This window comes from Myxocyprinus asiaticus, chromosome 26 (assembly GCF_019703515.2).
Source record: "Myxocyprinus asiaticus isolate MX2 ecotype Aquarium Trade chromosome 26, UBuf_Myxa_2, whole genome shotgun sequence".
NCBI lineage: Eukaryota > Metazoa > Chordata > Actinopteri > Cypriniformes > Catostomidae > Myxocyprinus > Myxocyprinus asiaticus.
In genome coordinates this window covers 15,747,172-15,770,574 of record NC_059369.1, presented here as the reverse complement: position 1 = coordinate 15,770,574, position 23,403 = coordinate 15,747,172, and the positions used below count along the sequence as shown (strand labels likewise).

General features: G+C 38.1%; 1 protein-coding gene across 3 annotated transcripts in view; it reads left to right on the top strand.

Annotated features, from left to right (window-relative positions):
* Positions 1-23,403, top strand: part of LOC127417196 (fibrillin-1-like) — a 105,630-nt gene that overhangs the window by 56,572 nt on the left and 25,655 nt on the right. For all 3 annotated transcript variants that reach the window (XM_051657031.1, XM_051657030.1, XM_051657032.1), the window contains 18 exons: positions 150-278; positions 366-491; positions 826-951; positions 1,189-1,311; positions 2,167-2,292; positions 2,634-2,759; positions 9,351-9,473; positions 9,616-9,738; positions 12,327-12,452; positions 14,388-14,510; positions 14,604-14,726; positions 19,432-19,599; positions 21,315-21,383; positions 21,492-21,617; positions 22,044-22,166; positions 22,284-22,442; positions 22,730-22,801; positions 22,906-23,031. In XM_051657031.1, the coding sequence (XP_051512991.1) occupies positions 150-278; positions 366-491; positions 826-951; positions 1,189-1,311; positions 2,167-2,292; positions 2,634-2,759; positions 9,351-9,473; positions 9,616-9,738; positions 12,327-12,452; positions 14,388-14,510; positions 14,604-14,726; positions 19,432-19,599; positions 21,315-21,383; positions 21,492-21,617; positions 22,044-22,166; positions 22,284-22,442; positions 22,730-22,801; positions 22,906-23,031 (2,217 nt within the window). The remainder of the gene's footprint in view (positions 1-149; positions 279-365; positions 492-825; positions 952-1,188; positions 1,312-2,166; positions 2,293-2,633; positions 2,760-9,350; positions 9,474-9,615; positions 9,739-12,326; positions 12,453-14,387; positions 14,511-14,603; positions 14,727-19,431; positions 19,600-21,314; positions 21,384-21,491; positions 21,618-22,043; positions 22,167-22,283; positions 22,443-22,729; positions 22,802-22,905; positions 23,032-23,403) is intronic.

Sequence of the window (23,403 nt, the reverse complement as noted above, 5' to 3'; positions counted from 1 at the left end):
GAGTTTACACTCAGTCTAGATCTCTTTACAGTGATTAAATCAGCACAGATTTTACAGGCGATTCTATGTTCACTTATTCTAAGAACTTGTCCCACAGCAGTATTCAGTCACAGCGAAGTGTGCGTTTAGTTTTTTACATGTGTGTGCAGATATCGATGAGTGTCGTATCTCTCCTGACCTGTGTGGTCACGGCACGTGTGTAAATACGGCAGGTGATTTTCAGTGTGAGTGTTTCACTGGATACGAAAGCGGCTTCATGATGATGAAGAACTGCATGGGTGAGACTCACACACTCTACACAAACATCTACAGTACAACCTGTATTGTAAAGAAATGAGTTTAGTGTTGGTGTGTTTGTGTTTCAGACATTGACGAATGTGAACGCAACCCTCTGTTGTGTAGAGGTGGTGAATGCATCAACACAGAGGGCAGCTTTCAGTGTATGTGTCCAAATGGCCATGAGATCGCTCCGGACGGATCCGCGTGTTTAGGTCAGTGTGTTAAAGGTGTCTGGAACGATGTCTTAGATTCTAGCTCTTTTCTAGACCCTAGCTGTCTGCTGTCTTTATAGACAGTTACCTTCTAGGGAGCAGTTCACTCAGAACACATTCTTGCATTAAAAAAAAGCTAGACACAGCGCAACAGAATGAAACTGAATGCAGGTGTCTCAAGTCACATTTTAAAAATTAGATGTGTTTTTAAATTCTCTAATGGCCTGAGACACAGCAAAAGCCGCAAGACATGTCACTAAGTCAGAAACATCCCTCTTGCATTGTGTTAATGGTGCTAGTAAACGTTAATGTTGTTTATATGTTTCTTTTGCAGATATTAATGAGTGTGAACTGAGTGACAGACTATGTAAGAACGGTCAGTGTGTAAACATGATCGGACGCTATCAGTGCTCCTGTAATACCGGTTACAAATCAACTGAAGACAGACTCTCTTGTGTGGGTAAGACAAAAGACAAAATGATCTGAGCTATACTGTCCACATCAGTTTTATTGCTCTAAACTCAACTATCGATTTATGTCTATTTTCATTACTGCTTAGGAATTTTTGGAGAAACATAACTCTATTAATCTATTTATTCTTCTGAGCTATGAAAGAGCAATCTTTGATGATGTGTTATATAGTATTCCCATAACTGATTTGACTGAACATAGTGACGTCAGTGTGTGTGTGTTTCAGATATTGATGAGTGCACTATTGAGAACGGCGGCTGTGAGACTTTCTGCACAAACTCAGAGGGCAGTTACGAGTGCAGCTGTCGCCGCGGTTACGCCCTCATGCCTGACCTTAGGAGCTGCACAGGTGAGAAACATACACACAGATGTACTACTATATGCAACTACACACAACACTGACACAGACACTACCAGTGTCAGGAAATCTACAAAATACTCAAAAAAAAAAAAAAAACACTAGCAAAATGAGCTAATCTACATGAAAGCTACTATTATCATTTAGAGCAGGAGTTCTCTGTATTAAGGTTCGCAACCCATTTTTTATGTTCCAAAATCTTGAATCTGTAAATCCTGCTTCACACAAATACTGTAAGTGCATGCAGACGGTGGCAGCAGTTTCAGGACACCCAGTGACACTTCTGCATAGTGTGTTACACTTTTGCATACAGGTCGCCTTTATGTACGTTGAAGCCTACAATTTACATATTTTAAATGCAAAGAGGCTGCATATTCAATTTATAGGTAGAGCATTCTGCTACAAAAAATTAGGAACCACTGATTTAGTGAAACGTAGCATGCCATATTGCAAAAGTGGTGTGTGATATTGAAGCTTTTTTATTAAAAACAGTAATACATGTTAATTTGAAATCAGAGAACCTTCATTACTCACGCTTAAATCCGTTTCACCCAATTCATTGATAAGCAATGTCTCAAAAGAGCGTTTTGTTTGCGAATCAGACAACGCTAGTTCAAATTATGGACAGAATGACTTGATTTTTAAAGTATTGTTGAGAAAATTAAACATTGTGGCATTTGACAACACACCTCCACTACCTAACCTACAGTAGAAAACAGTGATCCTGCCATCTCCCTACTGAATTAAAATAATAGATATGTGATTTGTAGTGACACTACTGCCCAACACCAGCTACTACACAAACACACAACTAAACTCACGAATGCTGTGTGTATTTGTGTGCAGATATCGATGAGTGTGAAGACAGTTCTGATATTTGTGAAGGTGGCCAGTGCACAAACATCCCGGGAGAATTTCAGTGTCTATGTTTTGATGGCTTTATGTCTTCTGAGGATATGAAATCTTGTCTGGGTAAATATGAACACATTTATTTGTTTACACGCTCGCTTAGTTAAGCTGTTAATGAGACGTAGACACAGCAGATGAGAAACTCTAATCATGTTATGTGTAACAAAACCATTATTTGGGGACCCAGATTACCTTTGTAGTAGTGCCATGTAAGAATCATGGTACATGAATATAGTAATCATTCAGTGCCATGGTATACAGTATATCAAAGTAGCGTCTGATAGCTTCAGTGTGCCATTGTACCACCGCAGTACTTTTAAATAAGTAAACATCAAGCAGGAAAGAATTCTGTCTTGAAAATGCTGATGAAGTCTTTAATCTCTCTGTCTCTCTCTCTGTGTCAGATGTGAATGAGTGCGAGTTGAATCCAAACATCTGTCGCAGTGGGAAATGTGAGAACACAAAGGGTTCGTTCATCTGTCACTGTGACCTGGGATTCTCTGTTAAGAAAGGGACCACCGGCTGTTCAGGTGAGATACATGCACGCGCACACACACACACACACACACACACACTTATGTATGTCTCATATCTGTATGTCGTCAGGCAATTTGTTGTAAGGTATTTGTGATACCTGAGCTCAGCTCAGATACTGAACTTCAGAGCTGTGACTGACTAAAACTTGTAAAAAGCAAGTTAAAAGTAAGTAAACCTTTATTTATAGCACCTTTTAAAACAGTTTACAGAGTGCTTTACAGAAAACATATAAAAGCATATACTGTAAATTTCACATACATAATAAACAGTAAAAATTAAATAGGAGAATAATATAGAATGAAAAGAAATAGAAAATAAAATGCATAAAACACAGAATAGTAATAAGAACCAATTAGGGAGAAAAGATAATTAAATTGTTGGAGGAAGGGCCCCAGTGTACAAGTGTGCTTTTGAGATACTAATTGATACAAATAAGCACAGGGTGACGCCTAAACACACTCAAGCACACTGAACATCAGAGCCGTGAATGACTCACACTAACCGACTCCAACACTGATGAGAGTTTACAGAGCGCTGTCAGACGCAGCTGCTAGTGGATCACATTATAACATTATAATCACTGAAGAGAGTCAATACACACCCTTTACCAGATGGTACTGTATGGAAGTGTGTAGGTGTACATGTCCATCGTCAGTTTATTCTGAAATTGTTAGTGTTAGACTAGAATTTTCCTGAAGATTGTGAATAGTTGTGTTTGCCCTTGCATAAACTCACCCCACAATGCTGTGGTGTTTGAGGTGTGTTTTTGTGCATTGCTGGGTGGTTGCTTACCAGTCCAAGTCAAAAGAGTCCATCCCCTAGTCTCTATAGGCCTTTCCCACTGCAGTAACTGATGCCTGTTTTTAGGTACTTTTCCTCAGAAATACTACTTTTTGTCGCCTTCGCACATGAGGAACTATATTTCCTCTTAGCCGTCTAGAGGGACTTTAGAGAGACTTTTTAGCTCCTATTTTTGGTGTGGGTACTTTGGGAGAAGAGGGACTGAAGACTTGTGTTTCTTCAGAACAAAAATGGGCGTTTTCCAATCAGTGGGCGTTTTCAAATCGGGATGGGCGTATTTCAACCGCTTTACATGATTTGCCTACTACATTGAGATTTCATACTATCACTAGATAGTTCAGAAACGCACATCCCGGTTTGAAAATGCCCACAGATTGGGAAATGCCCATTATTCTTCTGCAGAGACCTGTACTTCGGGGACTGTGGGAGGTGCTGCAACCTGATCAGTCAAACGGTAATTTAAGTGGATGGTAATTGAAATCTATTATAAACTTATCTGTCATGAAATCTAAACCTTATGAGGAAAGTGTTGCGTGCCTGTTTCTGCATGGTTAAACTGCATCAAGACGTCTTATTTTAAGTCAGTTGTTGAGCACTTCAGTACAGTATTTTATGTTGAGTCATAAAAGACTTTATTGTAATAGATTGTGTTGATAAATAGGTTTTTAGACACAATAGGTGTGCTGCGTGGTTAAAATACGCTGAGCGCCTCATCTTTCCTCTCACTGTGGCTTCAGGGACACAGAACCGCACACACAGTTCACACGCCCAGTGTAAAGACTGCAACCTAACGACTTTGTCGACAGTTTGTGTAAAACAGCCTTAACAAAAATAGCTCAGATCCTGGCATCCTCCATCGGTGTTGTTGCTGTTGAATGGCACATGCAAACAACGTCAGAAGATAAATGGTTGACACTACATGATGTCACTACGGGGGTTCTTTCTGTGCATGCAAATGCAAGAGGGAAAAGTCTCCTCATGTGTGCCATCCCTCTTAAGAGTTCTCATGTAGAAAGTTACTAAGGGGAAAGTACCAGGATTGTATGTGGAAACGGGGCTTATAATATTCTGGTCTCCAGATATGGCTTGGGTCCCTGCTTAAGTCTATGGGGTTTTTTAACCTGGGATTTTTTTCATGAAACAGCAGACCTCTCCTCAAAAGCACTGCATGATTTAATGTATCATTAATGTCCGTATTACAAACCGTGCAGGACGAGTTACATGCTGAAGTTTAAAATCTGGTATTAGGGGTTTGTTCAAATCACTGTGAGCAGTGGGACCTGGGTAGCTCAGCGAGTATTGACGCTGACTACCACCCCTGGAGTCGCGAGTTCGAATTCAGGGCGTGCTGAGTGACTCCAGCCAGGTCTAGTAAGCAACCATATTGGCCTGGTTGCTAGGGAGGGTAGAGTCACATGTGGTAACCTCCTTGTGGTCACGATTAGGGGTTCTCGCTCTCAATGGGGCACGTGGTAAGTTGTGTGTGGATCATGGAGAATAGCATGAGCCTCCCGTGCTGTGAGTCTCTGCGGTGTCATGCACAGCGAGCCATGTGATAAGATGCACGGATTGACTGTCTCAGAAGCGGAGGCTTGTCCTCCGCCACCCGGACTGAGGTGAGTAACCACGCCACCACGAGGACTTACTAAGTAGTGGGAATTGGGCATTTCGAATTGGGAGAAAAGGGGATAAAAAAATCACTATGAGCAATAGTAATAATGGGATGCTTGGCTTAGCAAAAACTAGCTGCAACACAGAGACAGAGCGAGAGATTGAGAAAAGAGGAGAGATGATTTTGACTGGACACACCTGACTGCAGTGAGGCAGGTGACACTCGTGTCCACACACAATAAAACCCATCTGACTCGTGCTCGTGCTGACGGACGGACCGACCCCTCGCAGTTTTCATTCACAGGAGGTGTGTTTTCCTGAAGGATAGAACAGTGTCTGAAGTGAGTCACAGCTCTGGAATTCTGCTGCTGAGAGAAAGACGCCACATGTTCTCTGGACGCTTCCAGCTCAGGATATATGCACGTGAGAGAGAGCTTTCCCAGCTCAGTTTAACGCTGGAAGATTTCCTCTCCAGATTCCTGAATGCTGATCAATCGCTAATGAATCTCAGCCCCCCAGTGAAATCACACAGGCAGCAGCAGTTTCTCTGAATCTGTTTCTTAAGCTTAAGTTTTTTTATTTTTTATTATTATTCATTTTTGCCTCATGATATCAAGACCAAATGCTTTGGCTTGTTTCCGGCTCAATCCATTATGCAGTATTCTGCAGAGAGCTGCAGTCTGGAGGAGCGGTGCATCACGTCTGCATCACTCATCTTTGCGTGTCTCGCACATGACGTGTGCATGTTCCCTTGACATGGATTCCATATGAATTCACAGATATTACAATTCTCCTTTTTTCCTTTCTTCTTGGTTTCCATTTTATTCACAATTCCATCACAAACATTTAAATGTATTTTTAAGCGCCACTAAAAAAATACATTTTAAACTTAATTATTAAACTTTAGCTTTTAACTCATCCCGCAGCGTTTATGCTATGGACATGAATCATACCTTAAATCATGTGGCTTGTTGAGGAGAGGTGTGCTTTTCAAAGTGATCAGACTTACAATTTTCACTTGTCAGATGATAAATTGGGCGAAATAATGCCATAGACTTACACTGAAGGAGGGTCCTGAGCCATATCTATAGCAATGCCCTGGCAACACCCTAACATTGTGGCGGTGAGTTATGTACTGTACATCTGAATTATGTTCTCAGCATTTATTTCTTGGTTGTTTTATTAGTGACTTTTGTGTATACATATATACACTGGCGGCCAAAAGTTTGCACTAATGTACAGATTTTGCTGTTTCGGAAGGAAATTGGTACTTTAATTCACCAAAGTGGCATTCAGCTGATCACAAAGTATAGTCAGGACATTACTGATGTAAAAAACAGCACCATCACTATTTGAAAAAAGTCATTTTTGATCGAATCTAGACAGGCCCCATTTCCAGCAGCCATCACTCCAACACCTTATCCTTGAGTAATCATGCTAAATTGCTAATTTGGTACTAGAAAATCACTTGCCATTATATCAAACACAGTTGAAAGCTATTTGGTTCGTTAAATGAAGCTTAACATTGTCTTTGTGTTTGTTTTTGAGTTGCCACAGTATGCAATAGACTGGCATGTCTTAAGGTCAATATTAGGTCAAAAATGGCAAAAAAGAAACAGCTTTCTCTAGAAACTCATCAGTCAATCATCATTTTGAGGAATTAAGGCTATACAATGCTTGAAATTGCCAAAAAACTGAAGATTTCATACAAAGGTGTACACTACAGTCTTTAAAGACAAAGGACAACTGGTTCTAACAAGGACAGAAAGAGATGTGGAAGGCCAGATGTACAACTAAACAAGAGGATAAGTACATCAGTGTCTCTAGTTTGAGAAATAGACACCTCACATGTCCTCAGCAGACAGCTTCATTGAATTCTACCCGCTCAACACCAGTTTCATGTACAACAGTAAAGAGAAGACTCAGGGGTACAGGCCTTCTGGGAAGAATTGCAAAGAAAAAGCCACTTTTGAAACAGAAAAACAAAAAGAAAAGGTTAGAGGGGGCAAAGAAACACAGACATTGGACAACAGATAATTGGAAAAGAGTGTTATGGATCTTAACCCCATTGATCTTTTGTGGGATCAGCTAGACTATAAGGTGCGTGAGAAGTGCCCGACAAGACAGCCACATCTATGGCAAGTGCTACAGGAAGCGTTGGGTGAAATGTCACCTGAGTATCTGGACAAACTGACAGCTAGAATGTCAAGGATCTGCAAAGCTGTCATTGCTGCACATGGAGGATTTTTTGATGAGAACTCTCTGAAGTAGTTTAAGTTTTTTTTTCAAACTGTAATAGTCATTTTTCACGTTATTAGTGTCCTGACTATACATTGCGATCAGTTGAATGCCACTTTGGTGAATAAAAGTACCAATTTCTTCCCATAAGAGCAAAATCTGTACATTATTCCAAACTTTTGGCCACCAGTGTGTGTGTGTGTATATATATATATATATATATATATATATATATATATATATATATATATATATATATATATCCTGCTGTGATTTAGACATTAATTTTAAGAGTTTAGTAATATGTAGATGGTGTAGTTTTCTTAGAGTGATTAAAGTTTCATCCTAATGAACTGAAGATTGTTTATTTTAAGTTCTGTTCGTTTTAGTGTTGGATTCTGGGATGATTAATCTGGCAGAAGTACAGTCAGTGATTAACGACTGTTTGTAACAAAAACTCACCCGAGTGTGTGTTTGTAAAGGTCGTCCATGTTCAGTATCAGTTGTGTTTTAATAGGCCCATGATAGCACTTGTAAATAAGAGTGACATCACATCTATGCTCTCTTATAGTTTTAGCAGCTGAGGTCAGGCGTCGTGTAAGCACAAACACCAACATACACTCACTCAGTGAACATACAACCTTTTCTTTCATTTGGACATTGTCTTCTATAGCACATCCTTCAGTTTATATCCTGAACTGTCTTTCTTTTAAAATAGTGTTATTTTGTGTTATTTGTGTGTGATCACGCAAATGATGTAATCGATGAGTTTGTTTATTGTAGATAAATTCCTATCAGGCCAATTAAATCTGAAACAGTTATTTCCACTCTTTTTATCACATTGATTTATTGTCAGTTCGACATGTGTTTGTGCATTTTTTGTGGATTAGATTTGTTCTAATAAACATGCAGTACACTAAATAGTGAAAGAGAGAGTGAAACAGAGAACGAGAGGTCGCTCTGCTGTGGGTAATTTGAGGACAGACAGTCTGTCTGTCTTTTCTAATGAGACTCACTGATGACAGGAACAGAATGTGAAGATCTCACAGCTGAACTGCACTTTATCAACACAGACCAATGGCACAGTCATTAAACACAGTCAGTAAACTCACACTCATTAGATGGATAGACAGAGAGTAACACTGACCAGTTCATAGCATCTTGTTTTTTTTTTTGTTTTTTGGGGGGATTTTTCCCCTTTTTCACCCAATTTGGAATGCCCAATTCCCAGTGCGCTTTTAAGTCCTCATGGTCACGTAGTGATTCGTCTCAATCCAGGTGGCGGAGGATGAATCCCAGTTGCCTCCGCGTCTAAGACCATCAACCCACGCATCTTATCACGTGGCTTGTTGAGCGCGTTGCCATGGAGACATAGCATGTGTGGAGGCTTTACGCCATCCACCGCGGCATCCGCGCTCAACTCACCACGCGCCCACCGAGAACGAACCACATTATAGCAACCACAAGGAGGTTACCCCATGTGACTCTACCCTCCCTAGCAACCGGGCCAATTTGGTTGCTTAGGAGACCTGGCTGGAGTCACTCAGCACGCCCTGGGATTCGAACTAGCGAACTCCAGGGGTGGTAGCCATCGTCTTTTACCACTGAGCTACCCAGGCCCCCTTCATAGCATATTGTTTTTAAAGGCATAGTTCACCCACAAATGAAAATGACACAAAATGAAAATACAATGTATGTGAACCGGTACAGATACTGTTCAGCTTCAAAAATGACAATAGAAAGCACCATAAAAGTACCATTAAAGTAGTCCATTTGACTCATGCACTATATTCCAAGTCTTCTGAATTCATATGATAGCTTTGTGTGAGGAACAGACCAAAACATATGTCATTATTCATTGAAAAATCCCTCCTACACAGTTCTAAAAGCTCTGAAATTCTGACCTTTTCATCACGTGTGTATGTGTATTTTAGACATTAACGAGTGTGAGATTGGTGCTCATAACTGTGACCGTCACGCGGCCTGTACGAACACGCCCGGCAGCTTCAAATGCAGCTGCGCTCCAGGCTGGATCGGGAATGGAATCAAATGCACAGGTACATACAAACACAGAAACAACACTGCCTTGAGCTGTTCATGTTTATCTGATTTTAAATGTGCTGGTTTATGGTTTTTTATGTAATATGCTGAATAGCTGATAAAGTTAGTGAGTGTTTGATGGTGTGTATCCTGTTTCAGATCTTGATGAATGTTCTAACGGAACACACATGTGCAGTCCCAGTGCAGACTGTATGAACACCATGGGCTCCTACCGCTGCCTCTGCAAAGAGGGTTTTACTGGAGACGGCTTCTACTGCACAGGTACACACACACACAATAGTGGTCGACCAGTTTTTTTAATGGTTGATGATACTAGTTATGTCAAAAGTACCGGTACTTTGGTACCACATCGGTACTGAAATAAAGATGTCATGATATCAGTGTATCTGCATTACCGGTATTACTGAGCACCAACTTAATTCCATACTTGCATATAGTCTGACTGACACACAGATGCTTCCAAATGCTCACACACAAATTCGACATATTTAGGGGGAAAATAAGCATACAATTAATCAAATAAAAATCGTGACATGTCCTAATGTGATTATTAAACCGCGAAAGACTGCAATCTTAGTCTGCATGAGCTTCATGCTTTAAAGTGACTGGGCTTCATTCATGAAAATTTCATAAAAATATGAAAATATTGGGAGTAATTTGCACATAAAATGGAGCTTCCTGAAAACTTTACGCCAGATCCACGAATGCTTCGTGTTCCCCAGATTTGTTGGTAAAGCATGTGTATGTTAGTGAATTCCAATCGCTGGTAAATAGAGCACGTTCATTCACAATTATCATAAACCACGCCCATGATCATATAAGGAAGGCTTCAGACTCGCTAGTATATGGGTTATTTTTAACATCTATGAGAACAGTTTATATATATATATATATATATATATATACAGTACTATGCAAAAGTCTTAGACACATAAGATGTTTCACAAAAACATTTGTCTTAAGATGGTTATTTATATCTTCAGCTTTAGTGTGTAAATAAGAAATATAAATGTTAGACTCCCAAACATTACTTTTGCAAATAGAAAAGATTAGAATAGAAGAACAGGGAGCCCTGCAACAGATGGCATGGTCCCCACAAAGCCCCCCACTGAACATTGTGTCAGTCTGAGATTACATATAGAGACAGAAGCAATTGAGACTAAGACTAAATATATAGAAGAACTGTGGCGAATTCTCCAAGAAGCTTGGAACATCCTATCTGCCAACAACCAAGAAAAACTGTGTCCAGGTGTACCTAGGAGAATTGGTGCTGTATTAAATGCAAAGGTGGTCACACCGAATATTGATTTAGCTTTTTTATGTTTACTGGACTTTATATGACATTAAGTGATAAATGAAAACTATTTATGTCATTATTTTTGAATACAGCCTCACTATGCAACATTTTTCACAAGTGCCTAAAATGTTTGCACATTACTGTGTATATATAAATATATATATATATATATATATATATATATATATATATATATATATTTTTTTTTTTTTTTTTTTTTTTTATGGAGTGCATTCACATCGTAAAATATTGATTTAGTAAGCACTCACATGTTCGTTCTAAAAGGTAAGAGAGGAACTTACAGTCATCGCATGTTTTTACTGTCATCAGAGGTTCTTTTGTGAATTAAAAAGTCCAAGAGGTCAATACAAATGGTTTGACATTAAGCTTTAGTGTAAAACATTTTCAGTTTGGATGTCCACTACCATTAACCTTCTCTGGTTCAGTTGAGCGCATCGCCAGCGTCATTGGTGAAACATCTTGGGTAAATCCAAGAATGGACAGTGATTGATATACTTAATTTGAAACAGGAAAGTTTTTTGCGAGAAAATCAAACGCAACCTGTGCCTTTCCATGAACCTTTCACAACATGTCAAGATTTTCTGCAGGAAAAAATAAGTAGAGTTGGAAAAAAACGATAAGTAGAGTTGAAAAAAAAACAATAAGTAGAGTTGGAAAACAAACTGTACTTTAAAAAAATAAAAGCAAGCAGCAAAGAAACTTTTCTAAATAAGCTTTTTTCTTTCTTTTTTTAAGGTTAAATCACTCATTTAATTATTAGTTAACTTTTTTATTACCTATTTAATTATCAAAATTTAGTTGGCAGTTTGTCTGAAAGCAAAACACAACACGTTTGGATGTCTTACACACGATTTACACATGATCGGGAGCAGGTGTAAATTTTGTTAGTACCTTCTAACGTTTTGAAAATACGAAAACTTTAATGAATCCGAAAATTTATGTCAGACCAGCTTTACGAACGATTTACACAAATCGTTATAACTGCTCGTGTTTCATGAATGAGGCCCAATGTGTAAAGAAGACTGCTCATAATTCCAAACTCCACAAAATCTCATGCGCTATGTTATATGAGATGACAGAGCAGAGCAGTCATCCACTGTTAAGCACACAGCATATGCAGACTATATATTTAATATAATTTAATCACAGCATTTATGCTTTAATGATCACACTGGGCCATGTAGCAAACTGTTTATCTGGAGAAGTGAAGCTTCCATCAAAAACACACGTCAAAATAAAAACTCACGTCAAAATAAAAAGAAAGCTTGATGGCTGAAATTGAAGAAATGAGACACATACTGTATATTACAACTCTATAGTAAAATGTATTATTTACTGTAGTAATAATAATAACAAGATTGCTGTTGTACTGAATAAAATTTTGGTTAAAAAAATGCAAAAGACAGCGTTGACGACTTATGTTAATCAAAAGTAATAAACTGGTCTATCACTTACAAACAGTGACACACTTCATACTGACTTGTTCACACACACAACATGATGCCACTGTATATGTGTGTGTGTTCTGCAGACACTGATGAGTGTGCTGATAATGTGAATCTGTGTGAGAGTGGACACTGTCTGAATAGTGCTGGTGGATATCGCTGTGAATGTGACATGGGCTTCATTCCCACTGCAGACGGCAAAGCTTGTGAAGGTGAGACCACCCTTCTCTCTCTCTCTGTCTGTTTTCATAATGAAATGTAATAATTTTCTCAACCTCAGAACTTTTCTTCTGACATTCTGACATAAAAGTCGTGTGGGTGGAAAACTTAACATTAACCAGTTTCTAATTTTTATGGTCCAATCAAATCCCGTTCGATGATCCCATTATAGTTCCACTAGATATTTGACATGACATACTATACTTCACTTAAAACTATTTGAGACAATATTTATATTTGCATTTTTAAAAATTGTGAAGAATTTCAAAGAAATGGTGACCAGTAATGTCATCAAAAATCACACTTCCCCTTATTCCAGGGGTCCCCAAACTTTTTGCTGCCAGGGTCAGGTCACTCTGCTTTGTTTTCAAGGCGAGCTAGAGTGAGCCTACGGTATTTTTGTATGTATACATTTCTTAGCAACTTGCTTTAAGGTAAGCCTACTTTGTTATTGTATACATGCTATCTCTGTTCACTGACGTGTACATGTCAAGACATGGGGGGGGGGGGGTTTGGAAGGTCCAGTCATTTCAACAGAACTTTCATTACGTTTTTCTATTGTAGGCTAACAAGAAAAACTTAAAATCTCTGTGAAACGTTACATTTTAGCCTACTTCATCTTACATCAGTGGATCCATCCATTGGCTACATTCATCATTCTGTTTCACTTGGAAATATGCCACATTCTGAAAGTTAAATACATTGCAAATGCAATTTCATGTTGTCTTTAAGTAATTTTCTGCTAATGGTATGTGGACAGTAAACTGTTGTAATGCCTTTATGATCCAGTTGAGCTGTTTTCCTCCGCACATTTGCATGCTGTGTGAGTGTGTCTGTATATGCCGTGTGTGTGTGTGTGTGTGTGTGTGTGTGTGTGTGTGTGTGTGTGTGAGAGTTAGATTTGTGTGTGTTTGTGCCTCAGTGCTGTGAGGTCGCTGTTGTCTTGACACTTCCTGTGAGTCCAGTTCCTCCTCCATCTAGAGACATAATCTGTTATAGCTGCTCTCTATTCAGTTCAATTCAAAATGGCTTTTTAAAGAAATGGCTATACAATATTGTCAAAGCTGAGAATGTATGTAAAAATAGAACATCATATTAATAGATAATGACACTTAAGTTCTGCCATGACAACTCTCAGAAAGATTTATCATGTTAATGTGAGTATGACATATTGATAGGATATTGGTCTTTGCGGACTAGTTCTGCTATGTTGCTGCAGAGCAAATACAGAGACTTGCTACTGCTAAAACAAACACAGATACACTGAGTTAAGAATGTGAACTTGTTGCTGCTGCTGAACAATTAGGCCAAACACATTTGCTGCACAAATACAAATGTAAACAATCCCCATGTAGCAGATCTAGACATATACCAGCTTATACTGCAAAAATGAACAATTAAAATTTTTAACAAAGAGAGAGTATGCAAGTTGATTGGCTAACCATTTACATGACAAAGGACCGATCAGCTTACACCATGTGACGTGTTACATGTGAGCGAGCCAATTGGCTAACAGATAACAAGTTCAAAGTACCTATCAGCTTGTGTCACATAGAGTTTTATGGCTGAACTTTGGTCATTTAAACACAAATCTGGCTGAATACCACACTGAAGACCATTAACATTAAATTAACTATCTGCCTGCATACACACACACACACACACACACACACCTACTGAGGGTCACTGTGGTATAGAAAACACACTGGGATAATACAGAAAATGCACGTTGTTTATCCTTTGTTAGAACATACAGTATCTAGCAGTCATTGCTGCTCTATGTCCCTCTCCAAGGGTCATTTTCATTTTTTCACGTTCTGTCATGGTTGTTTATGATGTGTTTAAATTTGTCCACATGTATGTCCCTTGATGCTTTCTCTCTCTGTCTGTTTCTCTCTGTCTCTCACTGTCTGCCTCTCTCCTCACAGACATAGATGAGTGCACGTTTGCTGATATCTGTGTGAACGGTCGGTGTCGGAATATTCCAGGGCTCTTCAGGTGCGTCTGTAACCCTGGTTATGAGCTGGACCAAAGTGGAGGAAACTGCACAGGTATCAGAACCTCTGACCATCTCAGTGACATGTGTACCTGCTGAGCCCTTCTCTCTTCTCATCCCTCTCTTCTCTCTCTCCATTCTGAGTCAGACGTGAACGAGTGTGCCGACCCCACCACCTGCATTAGTGGATTGTGTGTCAACACACCCGGCAGCTACATCTGCAGCTGTCCACCAGACTTTGAGCTCAACCCCACTGGAGTCGGCTGTGTGGGTGAGACAATCTAAAAAACAAAACCATCAACACCCCTTGTAACACAACTTGTAAATGGGTAAATTATGTGATGCTCAGTTTTTGTCAAGACCTATGTTTTTAAGTTATTTAAAAATACATTCAAAATGCATTTCACACAAAACAATTACTTGAATACACCTCTACTATGATGAACAAGTTTTCATTTTTTTGTGAGGTCAAAGCCATTTTGATAATTTTTTCTGGTGCTTCAAGTCAAAAATGGCTAAGCGGTGTAACCGTTAACTGAGACAGGAAAAAAAAGTGAAAATTCGTAAATTCTTCTTCGTAAAAGGAAATGCTGGCATGTGTAGTTTGGGAAAATCTTTTACTAATACCTTAAGAAAATAACAAGTGAAACAATTTTATTTTCAAATATTATTCATTTTTGAAAAACATTTGTCAACCAAATCAACATCAGGTGGTTTAACCAACATGCAGGTAGCCATTCTGTTGTCATGTGACAAAAAAAAAAAAAAAAAAGTGGGGAAAATCACTATTTACCGAGATGGTGGCTGATATAGTTAATTTTTGAGCTGGAATGAAAACAGACCTTTTCTATGTGGATTGTGCACTAATTTTGCACCGATATGACTATGCAAAGGTACTTGGAAGGCTGCTTTCTTAAACAGATATTTTTATCAAAGAATATTTGACATTATTATCATACATTGTCAACAAATTCTAGAAATTAACCCTGAGAAATTAAAGAATAAATAAAAATACAATAAATAGCTAAATAAACATCAGTACTGTATGTTCAGAATCAGTCAATGGCTGATCATTTAAGTAAAGAATAAATAAAAATACAATAAATAGCTAAAACATCAGTACTGTATGTTCAGTATCAGTCAGTTGCTGACCATTTATATAAAGAATAAATTAAAAATATAGCTAAATAAAAATCAGTACTGTATGTTTAGTATCAGTCAATGGCTGATCATTTAAGTAAAGAATAAATTCAAATAAAATAAATACCTAAATAAACATCAGTACTGTATGTTTAGTATCAGTCAGTTGCTGAACATTTAAATAAAGAATAAATTCAAATAAAATAAATAGCTAAATAAAAATCAGTACTGTATGTTTAGTATCAGTCAAATGCTGACTATTTTAATACTGCCAGTCAATTAGGGGCAGGTTGTAATACAAGCATTTACACCTGCCAAGTCAAGAGATAAACAGCAGCAGCGGTGTTCCACCGTATTCTGCTATACAAGTTCAGGGGAAACTTTCAACGGTGGAAAACCAGACTTTTAAATATTACATTCTGTAAGTGCAACGGCTGGAAATGTTCGGTTGAAGGAGGTACCAAACTGCGAATCCTGAACAAAACAGTTTGGTGAATAAATGTTTACACATTAGCTTCCACTCAGCTGACAAAGTATGAAAGTAGCTACATTGTTAGCTAGTTAGTCATAAGCTCGTTGTCACGGAGAGTAAAAGATGGACATTGTTTATTTTCTTTCCAGCATTGTGTCTCACCAACTAGGTAACAACATAGCATGCAATCAACACTCAACAGACACAATCCATCACCGTACCATTGTCTGCTGAGCTGCAAAAAGATGCTCTGATGTTTACCTTTCAATCTGCTACATTACTGACTGCGCTGACAAACTATAGCTGGCTAACACTGCAAACAATAGCAAAGATAAACATGAGTGACATGGTTAATGTTATATTAGTTATACTGAAAAAGGAAAATGATGGGGTCATTGTTTATTAACTTTCCAGTATGTATTTCACAAACTAGTTAGCAACTTACCGTGTAGACACCGCTTAACTCCGCACTGTCTGCTGAACCACTGTCAGCTCAGTTCTGTAAATAGTGGAGTCGGAGCGTACTCTGCTGGACAAACTACATTATGACACCAATTCTAAATCATCCCAAGCATTGTTTTTTGCATTATATGTTCTGAAAAAAAAGTTTTCATATCTGCGCATATCGGAAAACATATACGGCGATACCGATATATCTGTGAAAGGCTAATATCGGCACTAATATATATGTATATATATATATATATATATATATATATATATATATATATATATATATATATATATATATATACACACTACCGGTCAAAAGTTTTGAAACACTTGACTGAAATGTTTCACATGATCTTAAAAATCTTTTGATCTGAAGGCGTATGCTTAAATGTTTGAAATTAGTTTTGTAGACAAAAATATAATTGTGCCACCATATTAATTTATTTCATTATAAAACTAACATTTTATAAAAAATAAAAAAGTTTTTGAAATTGATGACTTGCACCAAATAATAAAGAAAAGCAGCCAGTAAGTGCCCAGCATGGATGTGAACTCCTTCTATACTGTTTAAAAAGCATCCCAGGGTGATACCTCAAGAAGTTGGTTGAGAAAATGTCAAGAGTACATGTCTGCAAATTCTAGGCAAAGGGTGACTACTTTGAAGATGCTAAAATATAACACAGTTTTGATTTATTTTGGATTTTGTTTAGTCACAACATAATTCCCATAGTTCCATTTATGTTATTCCATAGTTTTGATGACTTTACTATTATTTTAAATATGAAAAGATTATAATAAAGAATGAGTTTCAAAACTTTTGACCGGTAGTGTGTGTATGTGTATTTATATATATATATATATATATATATATATATATACAGTTGAAGTCAGAAGTTTACATACACCTTAGCCAAAAACATTTAAACTCAGTTTTTCACAATTCCTGACATTTAATCAGAAAACATTCCCTGTCTACTTTATTTTAAGAATGTGAAATGTCAGAATAATAGAAGAGAGAATGATTTATTTCAGCTTTTATTTCTTTCATCACATTCCCAGTGGGTCAGAAGTTCACACTTTGTTAGTATTTGGTAGCATTGCATTTAAATTGTTTAACTTGGGTCAAACATTTTGGGTAGCCTTCCACAAGCTTCTCACAAAAAGTTGCTGGAATTTTGACCCATTCCTCCAGACAGAACTGGTGTAACTGAGTCAGGTTTGTAGCCTCCTTGCTCGCACACGCTTTTTCAGTTCTGCCCACAAATGTTCTATCGGATTGAGGTCAGGGCTTTGTGATGGCCACTCCAATACCTTGACTTTGTTGTCCTTAAGCCATTTTGCCACAACTTTGGAGGTATGCTTGGGGTCATTGTCCATTTGGAAGACCCATTTGCGACCGAGCTTTAACTTCCTGGCTGATGTCTTGAGATGTTGCTTCAATATATCCACATAAATTTCCTTTCTTATGATGCCATTTATTTTGTGAAGTGCACCAGTCCCTCCTGCAGCAAAACACCCCCACAACATGATGCTGCCGCCCCCATGCTTCACGGTTGGGATGGTGTTCTTCGGCTTGCAAGCCTCACCCTTTTTCCTCCAAACATAACAATGGTCATTATGGCCAAACAGTACAATTTTTGTTTCATTAGACCAGAGGACAGTTCTCCAAAAAGTAAGATCTTTGTCCCCATGTGCACTTGCAAACTGTAGTCTGGCTTTTTTATGGCAGTTTTGGAGCAGTGGCTTCTTCCTTGCTGAGCAGCCTTTCAGGTTATGTCGATATAGGACTCATTTTACTGTGGATATAGATACTTGTCTACCTGTTTCCTCCAGCATCTTCACAAGGTCCTTTGCTGTTGTTCTGGGATTGATTTGCACTTTTCGCACCAAAGTTCATCTCTAGGAGACAGAATGCGTCTCCTTCCTGAGTGGTATGATGGCTTTGTGGTCCCATGGTGTTTATACTTGCGTACTATTTTTTGTACAGATGAACGTGGTACCTTCAGGCATTTGGAAATTGCTCCCAAGGATGAACTAATCTTGTGGATGTCCACAATTTTTTTTCTGAGGTCTTGGCTGATTTCTTTTGATTTTCCCATGATGTCAAGCAAAGAGGCACTGAGTTTGAAGGTAGGCTTTAAAATACATCCACAGGTACACCTCTAATTCAGTACACCTCCTATCAGAAGCTAATTGTCTTGACATAATTTTCTGGACTTGCCAAAACTATAGTTTGCTAAGATGAAATCTGTGGAGTGGTTAAAAAAAATACATTTTAATGACTTCAACCTAAGTGTATGTAAACTTCTGACTTCAACTGTGTGTGTGTGTGTGTGTGTGTGTGTGTGTGTGTATATATATATATATATATATTACCTTTTTTTACCTAGGTTCTAAAACTTTTTTTTAAATTAACAATTAAGTTAAGTGCACTCTGTTCAAGGTTCAAGAAAAGTATTTTAATATCTTTTACTTGATGATTATACCACTTGACCTTTATAAAGTCATCAAATTATTTTTTTATTTTTATAAAATGCTTTGAATGTTTTTTAAAAGTAAATGAAACCAACATGGACACAAAGTTTACATATCTGCAGACTTGAAACATATTTTAAACAAACATTTTTTAAAGATTTGTTATTTTTATCACCTTGGGCAAACTTATTTGTCAATGACACATATACACCTTTAGCCAACAACTGTAAACAGCCTTTAGCCATGCAACCATGAACACCTTTACCCAACAATCGTAATCACACTTTTTCAGACAATGATTGTAAACACACAAGTGAAAACACACAAGTTTTTTTTTTAACGATGTTTAGATATTTCTAATGGAAAACAAGATGAATGAATATGATTTTTTGCAGCCAAATGCCATTGCTCTGTGTGCATCCTGGTTATCTTTCAGATACTCGCTCTGGAAACTGCTACCGGGATGTTCGTTACCGTGGTGACTTTTCTGATAGTCTGGACTGCTCTAATGAGATTGGTGTAGGGGTCTCCAAAGCGTCCTGCTGTTGTTCTGAGGGTCTTGCGTGGGGGTCACCCTGTGAGGCCTGCCCATCCCGCAACTCCAGTGAGTCATTCATGCACAACTGACCAGTTGTGGAGTGAAGGGTTATTATAGTTTTGAAAATTTCAAAACTATTTTTTGTAGTTTTTTCTTGGTTTTCAGTTTCACTCTAGTTTTAGTTAGTTTTAATTGTTTCAGCAATGTTTTAGTATTCAACCATTGTAACATAACACCACAAAATATTATCTGCCTCTGATGACACTTTATCAGAAGCTATACTCGTGCTGAAAATAATACCAAGATTATGTTAAAAAATAGATTTGTCAAATTCACAACACCACAGCATACTGCAGCACTTGCTGACAAAGAAATGCACTATAAATGTGCCATTACCGATACTTGCACTACTCACTCTGACATCTCCGGGGCGTTTGCGAAGTTCATGGCACAAAGTATATTCAGGAGTTTTATTTAAAGGGATAGTTCATCCAAAAATGAGAGTTCTCTCATCATTTACTCACTCTCATGCCATCCCAGTTGTGTTTGACTTTCTTCTGCAGAACAGAAACAAAGATTTTTAGTTTAGATTTTTTTAAGTTCTTCTAAATAATTTTTTTTAGAAATATTTCAGCTCTGTAGGTCCGTACAATGCAAATGAATGGTGGCCAGATCTTTGAAGCTCAGAAAAAAGCACTTAAATGCAGCATAAAAGTAATCCATAACACTCCAATGGTTAAATTGATGTCTTCTGAATTGATCCAATCGTTTTTGGGTGAGAACAGTGAGAATAACAAAATGTAATTCCTTTTTCACTATAATCTTGACAGTCTCCTTGGCGATCATTATTTCAAACTCGATTACACTTCCTATAGCGCCAGCTAGAGCTCTGCGCATGCGTCAAGTGCTAGGAAGTGTAATCGAGCTAGAAATCATGATTGTGCCTAGAGACTGCAATGGCAAGATGTACAGTGAAACAGGAATTATATTTTGGTCAGTTCTCACCCAAAAACATCAGAAGACATGGATTAAACCACTGGAGTCGTATGGATTACATTTATGATACCTTTATGTGCTTTTTGGAGCTTCAAATTTTTGGTCACCATTAATTTGCATTGTATGGACCTACAGAGCTGAAATATTCTTCTAAAAACCTTCGTTTATGTTCTACAGAAGAAAGAAAGTCACACACATCTGGGATGGCATGAGGATGAGTAAATGATGAGAGAATTTGCATTTTTGGGTGAACTATTCCTTTCAGGTTATTTAGGTCAACTAAGCAAGACCCTAATTGCTTTTGTGTTGTCTTCTTGATGTTTCACGGAGATGGCAGTGCCATTACTGCATGCTGGATTATTATTTTGTTGTCGTACAGAGCCTCTCCCTTAGATTAACGTGCCCACAAACTGTGGTTAATTGTTTCTCGTCAATCAGACGGCAGCAAAGGCATACACCAATAGTCAGAAATAAGGCTTGGGAGATTCATTAAATCATATCATCCAACACTGGTTGAAAATACAAATAAAACTAAAGTAATTTCCTATATGATTCTATTTAGTTTTTGTTTGTATTTTATTGCACATTTATAGTTTTAGTTAACTACATTTTGTATTTTTATTTTAGTTAGCAAAAATATTTTTTCACTGCTAGTTTTCCTCTTTGCAATCATTTTTATAAGTGATAATAAACTTAGTACACTGACCACACAGACAAGTAAACAGAACACTGAGCTCACATATCTTTTGTTTCATTAACTGGTTTGTTGATTGTTTTTACTGCAGCGGAATACCGGATTCTGTGTCCTGGTGGAGAAGGATTCCGACCTAATCCAATCACAGTGATACTGGAGGGTAGATGAACACACACTCACACATTAAAATATACTCCTTATGTTACATATCCAGCCTCCACATGCTGAGGAACATTTTGTAAAATGTCATCTTTTCGCTGTGACACAGATATCAATGAGTGTCAGGAGCTGCCGGGTTTGTGTCAGGGTGGAGACTGCATCAACACATTTGGCAGTTTTCATTGTGAATGTCCAAAAGGTTTTGCTCTCAATGAAGGTACCAGAATCTGTGAAGGTCAGTCAAACATCCTTCTCACACACACACACAGACACACACACTGTATTACACCGTGGGAATTTAGCATGAAGAGACAAAAATGACAGCCAATCAGAACATATTTGTTGCTTAATATTTAGCTATGTGGAGCAGAATTTTTGGAACTACCCAGCACAGCACCACAGAAATAGAGGACAAGTGACTGACAAAATGTCATGTCTGGTCTGGCAACACAATGTTGCTAAGATGTATTGTTCCCTATTATTAACAAATTAAGTCAAGTCACTAAAACTAGACCATTTACATTTGCATTTATTCATTTGGTGACGCTTTTATCCAAAGTCATATCCATAGACCAGATAACAATAGTCGAAAGATGACATGTAACTAAAACATAAATGCCTTTTAATCAGAATATGACTCATTTTGTGTGTGTGTTTTCAGATGTAAACGAGTGTGAGAGGCCAGGTATCTGCGGTCCAGGTCAGTGTTATAACACCATTGGAAACTACACTTGCATCTGCCCACCTGAGTACATGCAGATTAATGGAGGAAACAACTGCATGGGTGAGTACACACACACTCATGCATACACACACTACGTATATACAGAGCACACAACGCTTTTCGTAATGTTGATTAATTCAGATTGTAACGTGTGTTGTGTGTTTTGTGTGTGTTCAGACATGCGGAAGAGTTTGTGTTACCGGAATTATAACTCAGATAACGCCACATGTGACGGAGAACTCAACTTCAACGTGACCAAGAAATTCTGCTGCTGCTCCTACAACATCGGTCGCGCCTGGAACAAACCCTGTGAACAGTGTCCCGTACCCAGCACCAGTGAGAGACACACAAACATCTAAATGAAGACAAACATCTATGTAACATATATCATGGATATATTCTATTTTCTATCAACCTAATAATACGCACTGCAGACTAACGCTAACCCTAAAATAAAACTTACTGCATTTTTCGGGACATCCCCAAATGTCAAAGGAGGTTTTGTCGGATTTTGCTCAGTTCTGGATTTTTTTGTCCCTGTAGTATGGCTATGCAAACCCATTCACACACACAAAAACCTACTCACATTCAGTCATGTGAGTAACAGTTGTTCTCTGTTGTAGATGAGTTTGCTGTGCTGTGTGGAAGTGAGAGACCTGGATATTTCATTGACATCTACACCGGACAAGTTGTTGGTAACACACACAAAGATAAACAAGAATAAACAAACACACACACACAAAATTCTATCTGTAGATTTCTCTCTGACTTCAGTTCCGTGTGTGTGTGTGATCCACAGACATCGACGAGTGCCGGGAGATTCCAGGTATGTGTGAAAACGGTGTGTGTATCAACATGATTGGCAGTTTCCGGTGTGAATGTCCCATGGGTTTCGTCTATAATGACAAGCTGCTCATCTGCGAGGGTAAGAGCTTGTGTGTGTGTGTGTGTGTGTGTGTGTGTTAAAGTGTAAAAAGGTTCACACTGAAGCTCGTTCCATTTGCCACTCCTCTACCCAGTGTTTAATCTCATACTCTTCACACAGAATTCATTTATCTACAGGAGTGACTCTGCATTATACTACACAATTCAGTCTTAGAAAAATCAGGTAGTTATAACCGTATTTACGGGTTCAATACAAGTTCAGCTCAATCGACAGCATTTGTAGCATAATATTGATTACCACAAAAATTTATTTCGACTCATCCCTCCACGAGTCGAATTTTTTTTTGTTGTGGTAATCAACATTATGCCACAAATGCTGTCGACTGAGCTGAACTTGTGTTGAACCTGGAAG